Below are 9,740 nucleotides of genomic sequence, written 5' to 3'. Positions count from 1 at the left end.
AACCTTTAAGTTTATGGAAACCTATGAAGAGATCATAGGTCCATCAAAATATCAGCGGTTAGACACATATTTTTCTAATAGAAAAATCTTACAGAGGAGTTTTGGATAAAAATTTTTACTTATATTTTACAGTTTTGAACATAATTATTATAAATATTACAGAGATTACCCAAATCTGTTCCATCAGTGGATAATCAACAATTAAAAAATACTAACTCATAAAGAATATTTTCGCACCCTAAAACAAGATTGTGGATTTATATAATATCTATAGTCTCACTCAAGATATTAAAAAATATCTTTTTTTGGTGGGATTTTTTAAATTCAGGAATATTCATGCTAGTAACTTTAAATACATGTGTAAGTCTTAAGAAGAAAAAAAGCGTGTGTTTTATGATCTATTTTCACACAGCACATTGCTGCAGTATGTTACCCAAACTTTGTAATCTAATCAGATATCTACCTGGCCTATCCTTTCCTTTTTGTGCTGGGCTGTCGAGTGTTCTAGATCTTCTTGCACGGCAATTTTTCTTTTGAGGCTGAATTGGACTCTGTATGGCTCGGAATATTGGAGAATCTTGAGTGCATCTTCATATTTGATATTATCAAAAAATATTGTAGCACTTAGAAGCTGATCACCTGCAAGTGGAATAATGGATAATTTTAATTAGTTTGTGATTTGTAATAGTTTTTTTTCATTTCAGTTTTGTATTTACTACTTTCTGTGTGTCTTCTCCACTGTTCCAGTGAAAACTGATTTTTTACAGTATACAAAAAACATCACATTTCATTATTGTTCAAGCAAGTGATCTTAGAAATTATGAATATCAACAGGTTGAGCTCACAAATAACATTATTTGGTTTGAAATCTACTGTTTCTGATACCTAAAGAGATGGGAGATCACACAGCTACAAATCTCATTATTTAATGATATAGAATAAAATCATAACAAAATAAAAAATCAGACTGTACCTTCTCTAAGACTAAATATTTTTGAAGCAGGAGATTCCTTAAGTACTTTTTTGATAAATATTCCTTCATTTCCTCCACCTTTCACACTAAAACCACTAGCTCCAGCTTCCACTTCTGTTTTCAGGGTCACTTCCATTGTCTCCTAGAGATGGAAAAAGATGTGAATTTATAATTTTTATTCATTTGTATTAAAGGATTCTAAGTTGTTCTACAATAAAAAAATTTAGTCTTCTCAAGTATATTTTTAATAGCTCAAGAAAGATTATCCAAAATAGAGAATATACTTAGTGTGGGTTGGAATCTCTTCTAAATTACAATTAAGCATGTGTGTTAGAGTTATGTTGAATCAGGGTCATAGGGAAAATAGATTATAATTTTAAAATGTGTAACATGGAAACTTTTAGGGCTGAAAGATTGTATTTTCTGTGAAGATGTTAATCACTCAAATTAAAGCCTATGGGCCAGAAAAGTCAGAATAAGAGCTAATGCTGCACTCAAATTAGACAAGGCTAAAGAAAGAATTCTAAAAAGAATTATGGAAGGACCACAAATAGGACAAATAAATGTTCCTGCCTGTGCCACAACTCAGCCATTCATGAAGTTCCTGGTCAAAACAAATCCAAAGTGATTCTTTGCCCATTTGTCCTTCCTTCTGTCCACCCATTCATGTCTGTGTGTTTTAACAAATTTTGCTATTTACAAGGCTCATACCTAAAACTACAGAGTGCTTTTAGACTGACCTGTGGATGACTTTGCTTTGATTTGTCTGTAGAATGTTTTTTGTTTTCTTCTTGAAGCTGAAAAATAATTTTTAATTATTTCAAGTTCAGAAGCCACAGTGTTCTTGAGTAAAACAGAAGTCAATTAAAATTCCTGGTTTAGAGCAAGAAATGAGGCTGAATTTAATGGCAACAAAGCAAAATCAGGATCAAATGCTATGTACAACATGAATGATCTAACTATATTAATCCCAGTAGTAAACTAGATGCCAAGGCCTCCCTTCATAGCATCAAAATTTGCATTAAATCACAGACCATTGTACCAAAATTTGCCTTTGGTCAGAGATCAAATGTCTTAAGATATTGGGAGTTTTTCTGTGTCCTAATGTAGTATATTGTTCACCTTTCAATTTTGTAAATATAATACTTTTTTTACTTATTCAACTTCAGCACGAATTTTAAACTGTTGCCTACTTAACATACTGTACTAATTAAATCTCTTAACTTTGAATAACCAAGAGGTACAGATAGTTTTGAAATACTTAGGAGCAAGATTCAAACCATACATTCTAACAGGAAAAACACTGGACAGGAAGACAATATGGCTGCAACAATGGCCCATTCTATGACATGCGACTCTCTGCTACTTGTGAGAGATAAAGCCTCTTGAATCAACTTGATAAAGCCATGTCTGCACAAAAATTCAGTATCTTGCCTTTGAATAGTCTTCTTCTACTGGATATTCATAAACTGGAGAGGATCCTTGTGGCCTTGGACGAATGTCTTCTACTGCCACTTCATTAACCTGTGGAAAAGACATGAACGGTGGTAAAGGAACACCCACCATTAAACAGTGACTCCTTTTTAGGAGTGTTTCTCTAGCTATCCATAGTGTCCTTCTGATAAAAATCTTTCATTAGTGATGGTGGATAAAAAATAACCAATAACTTTTTTTTTGATCAAGAGCACACACAGTTTTCATGTTAATGCACTCAAAACCACAAGGGACAGAGTTCTGAGAGACAAAAGCCAGTGGTAAGCTTATTTTGATTTTCTTTATGTACTGTATGTATCTACAGACTGAACAGACTGAAAATGGACAGATCAATTAGTAATAATTGAAAAAGTAAAAAAAAAAAAATCCCTTCTCTGCTCTATTTGCACACCTAAACTTTGCATCCAATGGCTTCAAACTTTATTGCCCTCTATAAGCAAGCAAACCATGGAAAAGTCCCAGTAGGAATTTCTGCTCACAAGCACTTGGCATTCTTTCTTCTCCAGTCAGACAACAGGGAACCCAAAAAATCCTCAAAGAAAAAATCTGTCTAAATCGTTGAAGAAAAGTTACTGTAGTTAACAGCCACGTAATAGTTTGATAAGTCTTGGTAGTAAACTTATGCCAATGAACCATGGCAAAGTGCAAGTGCCTTTACACTGAAACATCTTTCTGGGGTTTGAGCTGGCAGGACAATCCCAAGCTAAAATACAACATTTTTAATGGGAAAACCACCAGCAAGACCCAGCCACGAACAAAATATTTAAGATCCCATTTTGCCAAACTGTCATCACAGAAAAATTCAACTCTAAAAAACTCACAGAATCTTCCTCCTCTGCATCTGCATCGGCATCAGCATCTCCCGGGGGCTCGGCCGGCCTCAGCTGTCGTCCAGAACCTGAAAGCAGCACACGGGTTGTTGGTGCCTGCACGACCCACACAGAGCACAGAGCAGTCAGCTTGCAGCTGAAACCCCCTGGAGCAGCACAGCAAAGACCATGCACAGGCCACTGGAAAGGCCTGCCTGAATTTAGGCATCACAGAACAATTTGGGTTGGAAGGGACCTTAATCTAGTTCTCCCTACCAGCCATAGGTAGGGGTTATAATCTGGTTTACCTCTAGTTCTATATTTTCTCCCAGCTGGGGATTTTTCTCCTTCACAAAAGCCACATTTCTGGATATGAGTATTTCTGCTATCTTTGGAATAAAGAAAGCATCAACCATCTGCTGACCCCTTTCTGCCTCCACCTTTCCAAAGGGACTGAGCATAGCCCACAGTGAAGGCTCAGAGGGATTGGTGACCAGAAAAAGGGAAGAAGAGGTCTACAGATGGTACCCAAAGTATTTCCCTGAGTTGTTTTATTCTTTAAAATAACAGAATAAGTAATTAACAGTTTGCTAATTCACAACGAAATGAATTTGATTGAAATTCCCCATACTGAAACTCTTCCTCGCTTCCCACAAAGGTCTTAAGAAGAGGAGAGTAAACATCAAGAACCTTGATAGTCAGAAGATACTGTTTTCTTAGTTTTTAGAAGTATTGAGGATGGACAGAGATTAGGTGAAGGAGATGGCCTGTCTGAAAGTATGATTCTCTTGAAATGCTTTAAATTGGGCACCAAAGAATGAAAACAGCATGAATTAGAACATTTTCAGAGATCCAGGCTTAGCCAGTAGAGGACAGTGTAGCTGAATTACATATTCCCTAATGCACCAGCTATTCACACTCATGCCCAAGTCCTTGTCCTAATAACTGTGTCTCTTTCCTGTCTCCATGCTTGTTTTTTCCAAGGCATCAGGCTGTCTAGCTCCCCCACACTCAATTCTGCAACTGCCATTACTATACATAGTTTTGGCTCTCCTAAACAAATCCTCTGGCTTAGAAATATGCTCAAAAACTAGAGAAAACAACTGACAAGAAGAACTGTGCAACTCATTGTCTGTTTTAAATGGAGAATCCTTGGGCTGGAACACAAGATTTCTGGATGTTACACACTGTGTGTGCAGACAAGATGGCACGACTTAGTCATGTCTGCAATCACTGACTTACACACGTTGCCAAACTCTTGTTAAAGCGGCTGGGATTTTGTTGGTCACTCCTCATAGTGTTCTGATCTCCTACATTTACTTTTTCCTTGATTTTTTGAAGGTGAAATTATATAGTACAGGCAAAGTTTTGAAAGAGTTATGCCCCAGTGATCAGTGATGGGCCACTTTGTTAAGATGAATGGGAAGAGTGTGCTTCCAGTGGGAATATCCCATAACAGTCTGTGGGTCAGGCTTCCAAACTTGATAAAATAAAAGGCAATCCACATTAGCCATATGTACAGCATCATAATCAGCTCTCCTGCAGTTTTCCTGCTCCAGGGAATTAGGATCAACCCAGAACACATCAGGGCTGCCAGACCATCCCTCCTTTAGCCTTCACAGCACTAGTCCTGACACCTACAATGGACAATTATAGCAAATTCTAGAAAATGGTCTTAATGCACATTTTAACTCAGATTAATGACCTGCCTGAAATTTAGCTTTTTTTTTTTTTTTTCCAAATGTCTAGCATTTGCAGTCTTCAGAAGCTCAAAAATTTTGAAAAATTAGCATAACCTTATTTAAAAATTTAGACATGGAGTCATGAACTTGATTTTAAGCATTTCTGCTTGAAAATTCTGGAACCCATTCATGAAGCACTTCACCAAATGTATTTTAATAAGCATCATATGAGGAGAAGAGCTGCAGGATTGATGCTTGATTGTTTAATTTGCCTAGTGTTTCTAAAGATTCAGGTGCCAACAATAAATTTTATGGCTGTTACTAAAATTCCAAGAAATAGTAAGGACTTAGTCTTGTGACATTTCCATATTTTTCACTTGGGAGAATCCCACCCACAAGCCCTGCAGTCCAGTAGAATGACTTAACAGAAAATTGCTTGGATTGCTGGAGTGTTTTGCTCTTCAGTGCAGCACTCCAATGTTAACTACACATTGATCCCTGGTGGCTGCCAATAATTTTGCTACTGGAAAAGAAACACAGATGACCTTCCCTCCCAAAGCTTCACACTGAGGCTTTTCCATCCACCCTGATTTCCCCAAACTCTGCCCAGGCTGCCCCTCTGTGATGGTTAACCCATATCATAAAAGACTTCTCGTGCCCTTGATTCCTACTGTTGACTAAGATTTGCTTCTGATTATTTCCTGATTCAGAATACTTTCAAAAGAAATCTATAAAAGAGGGGCATTACAGTACATTTTCAGCAAAGCCTTTTTTCTGAAGAGAAAAGCCTGTGCCAATAAACTATGATTTATATGCATGTCATTCTCATGCCCTGAATAGTAGCAGTGCCAACATTTTATAGATTTTAACTTTTTTTTATGGACCCTGGACAATCAATGCTTTGTTCAAAATGTTTTCATAAACAAGATGGAATTTACATCAGTGACTACTTCTAATAGCCACTGGACTGACTTCAGAACAAGGGAATTTTTTGAAAGTAAGCTGTAGGAGTTATATAGGCTGGATCATTTTCATATCATATGACTGAAATGTGTATCTGCTTTTTGAAATGCAATTATTTAAAAAATATTTTATTTTTAGCTTAGTAACCCAGATGGACTGTTTGGGCAAAACCAGAAGGAAAAAAGTAAAAACAGGTTATTTTTTTTATATTCACATTCAGTAGGTAACAGTCTCCAAAATCACATTTGATACAATATAATGGATTCCAAGTATGACAGTGTCACTGAATTTAAATCAAATGTGCTCTAATGTGTTGTATAAAGAGAACCCTAGTTTTAATTGGAACACTGGCATATAAAATTCCTGTATATCTGTACACTTCAAAATTAAAAAACAGTACATGAAAATACCAGAGATGTTAATAAAACAAACAAAAACGTCTTTTGCTGATCATCCTGGATTCTCTGCTTCCAGATTATAGTCCTTTTTCTGCAATTCTTAGATTTGGGCTTTTCACTTTTCAAGATTTTCTACTGACATTATATTTGCTTATGAGAAGAGAATTTAAGTAATCTGCTTTTATCTTTAGGCATATTACTTTTCCTTCCATCAACTTCAATGTTACTCCAACAAATCATTTCTCTCAACAGACAGAAACCTGATCCATGATAAATATCTGTCCACAGGTGAGAACTTTTAGGCTTTGCTCACTCACTTATTGTTATTAACAATAACACACCCTCTGCCTTTTCTTTATGCTTTGTCACAACCTATGCCTTTTCTTTATGAGGATTTTGGCATTTGCTAGTTACCATTTCTAAGCTGTGACAAGAAACAAACAGTCCTGTTTGTTCAGTGTTGTGGAAATAACTCTGAGTCCATAGCCAGTTAGAAAACTTGTACCTTGACATGTGGGCAAGGCTGGGACATCTTTAGATCAGGTCTTTTCTGACAGTGCAAAGCACGCTCTGGACACATGACCTCATTTGTGTTATTAATAAGGAGAAGAAGGAATGAATAATTGAAAGAAAAAAAAACAGCAGTAATAATTTAATGTCGTTGTTGTTGTTGGCACTGTGTTTGACCCACTGAAAGGATTCATACATGTAGGTCAGCAGTTTTCATGGTGCTCCCTCATGGGCTTATGTCTTGTTGTAAACAAAGCTGTGCATGGCTGCTGTCACAGACAGCTTCAGCTGGCTCCTGTAGCAGACCCTCCTCCTGCAGCCATCAGTCCCTGTCCCTGCAGGTCTGTCCCCTCCTGTCAGGGGCTGTTATTCCTCATGCATCAATGGCTGGTAACTGCTAATGCATTTCTCCAGAAAGTATTTTGGTTTTCAAACCACATCCCTCTCTCCAGATGGATGGTGTGCCTGACTTTCACGCACAGCGCGTTCTCCCTCTCCTGCAGGTATCGCAATTACTGGGATTCCTTTTCCTCCCCCAGAGCTCTCAGAGCTCCTGAGCAGCGCTGCCGTGAAGTCCCACAGCCCCTTCTGATTCCCTTCTTAGAGTTGAAATAGGGAATACTTAGAATGCCTAGAATATTTTAAATGGCAGGTCGAAGTTCAGGAAAGCACTTGATAGCAGGAACACTATGCACATGCCTGACATTAATCTTGGCCTCTCAAGAGCACTTTTTCAGATAGGTAAATTCACCTGACTTCTAAGCAAGAAATGCTGGAGGGAAATGATCCTGCAAGCATCAGCTGCAAAGATAAGAATCTGAAAGTGCCTGCAAATAAACCTTGTTGTGCATGTGCTGTGTTGCTGAAGGACGCTGCCATGAGGTTTAAACACAGTTTATAGCACAGGCTCTTGCACAGTCCGTGCAGGCTCTACCACGACCTGGAGAAGGTTCGTGCCATTTCCAGTAAAAGCTCCAGTGATGCCGGGGAAAACCACCAGCATAAAAATCAAGAGGTTCATCTTTGGCGGAGATTTCCTGGTGCATTCCAGAGACCTGGATTCATTCCATCGCCCTGCGAGATGCCGCGGGCTGAGTTACAGCAACTGCTGGGCAGGGCTCGGGCACGGCCGGAGCGCAGCAGGAATGCTCGGCTCCCGCTCCATCTGGGCCGGTCCCCGGCCACGGGGGATGCGACCGCCCCGGCACGGACAGGCTGCCCGTCCCAGCCCTCCGGGGCAGCAATGCTTCCCTTGAACCGCTGCCAGGGAGACAGCGGGGCACGCAGCAGCTCCAGCCAGCAGAGCCAGCCCGTCAGCTCGGCACAGAACGGCTGCCACGGGGAAAAAGCAGCTGCTCTGCCTCAAAAAAAGGTGTTAAAAGTGAGCAGCGGCACCGCCCCTTTAGTGCTTCCCTCTGCTCGGTGCCGGGAGTGGGACCGTCCCCGCCAAGCCCTGAAATTTCTGTGGGATGAAGACAAAGGACTACTCTGTGGAATGCAGATAAAGATTTTGCTGCTGAAGGAGTTTAACAGGCCTCGTTATCAGCGGGACGCTATCAGAACCAGCCGGGCCGGTGTTCCAGCTACACTCCTGCCTTTGTTTTGCGCTGGTTTGGCAATGCCCCTTGGCTGCACTCTGTCCCTGGGCTGCATATTTGCGATGTGATCAATGCAGCTCAGACCTGCGAGCCGAAAGCAGGCGCAGAGTCGTGCTAAAGGAGCAGCTACTCCCAAATAACCAACGTGCGTGAATAGTTTCCTTCCATTCAAGGCATGGACAAGATGTTTTGATTCATTGCCTTGGTATGTTAAGCTGCCCTTGTTGGCTGTTAGAGTACTTCATTAAAAGCCTTCAAGTCACTTCATCTCAAAACCTTTCGAAGACATATATATGTGAGTTACAATCATGAGTCTCCTTGCCCGGCCAGAGGATTGTCCATGAAGTTAACACTTATTTTTATCAAAAGGAACGGTACTTTGCTCTGCAAAGTACATCCAAAAACAAGGGAATGTCTCAGGAATTAAGGTTCCCTGCAGACCATACTGAGCTCTGTAGGATTTTACAGAGCATTTTCTACAGTTTGACTAATATCAGGAAAGATGTGTAAGAGCACTAGCAACTAAGAACTGATATAAACACTACCACAAAACCAGAAACTAACAGCCCCCAGATGAAAAGAAGAGTGAATGGCTTTCCCATGAGTATTTATTGATAAGCTCTGCCCAAAGATTTAAAAGTATTAAAAGCATCCCTGCTCACACTTCACAATGGGAACAAAGCCTTTAGGAAGGCTGATCAGAAAGAAGTTCTTGATTCCTACAGTGGTCCACCTTTCCTCTGATGGTAAAGATAAACTTAATAGAAACCACAGAACAATTCAGAACATGAAAATAAATCACTCTGGTGGGTCCCTGCACAGACCTTCTCAGTTTGAGTCATATTTTAACATGAAAAGCACAAGGAACTTTTTTTTAAACTGTCAAACTGAAATTTCCCAGATCCTGAGTTAATGACTTTCATCTAGCTATCATCATTTACTGGTTACTTGGCTATATAGGAAATGTAGTTTGGCCAGATCCACATAACTCTTCTGCTACAAGGATAAAATATTAACTAAAGTATTTCATTAGTCTGATATTTCACCTCTTACTGAAACAGAATAATGTGTCCTACAAGTAACAGAGAGTTTGAAAATAACCTCTTAACCAAAGTTTATTGCAAGAACATGATAGAGTGATGTCCAAAAGAGACAGCAAAAGCAGCCAGCAGTGGTTGATAGCTGTATTTGGCTCTCCTGGTCTGTCCCTCCTCTTCCTAGCTAAAACACATGTGAAAAGGGTAAATGCTCATGGTACCCAGCAGGCAACCAGAGGTTTGGTGCTGTTTCTCCTAGGCACTGTCTCAGAAGCA

General features: G+C 39.5%; 1 protein-coding gene across 3 annotated transcripts in view; it reads right to left on the bottom strand.

The window, feature by feature from the left end:
• Positions 1-9,740, bottom strand: part of AHNAK2 (AHNAK nucleoprotein 2) — a 72,685-nt gene that overhangs the window by 21,887 nt on the left and 41,058 nt on the right. For all 3 annotated transcript variants that reach the window (XM_077783930.1, XM_077783932.1, XM_077783931.1), the window contains exons 2-6: positions 3,289-3,365; positions 2,408-2,497; positions 1,714-1,770; positions 974-1,115; positions 464-639 (exon numbers count right to left, since the gene is read on the bottom strand). In XM_077783930.1, the coding sequence (XP_077640056.1) occupies positions 464-639; positions 974-1,115; positions 1,714-1,770; positions 2,408-2,497; positions 3,289-3,365 (542 nt within the window). The remainder of the gene's footprint in view (positions 1-463; positions 640-973; positions 1,116-1,713; positions 1,771-2,407; positions 2,498-3,288; positions 3,366-9,740) is intronic.

The sequence above is a fragment of the Lonchura striata genome, chromosome 6 (genome assembly GCF_046129695.1).
Source record: "Lonchura striata isolate bLonStr1 chromosome 6, bLonStr1.mat, whole genome shotgun sequence".
Lineage (NCBI taxonomy): Eukaryota > Metazoa > Chordata > Aves > Passeriformes > Estrildidae > Lonchura > Lonchura striata.
Note: the sequence above shows the minus strand (reverse complement) of the source record. Positions and strands in the feature narration are given on the sequence as shown.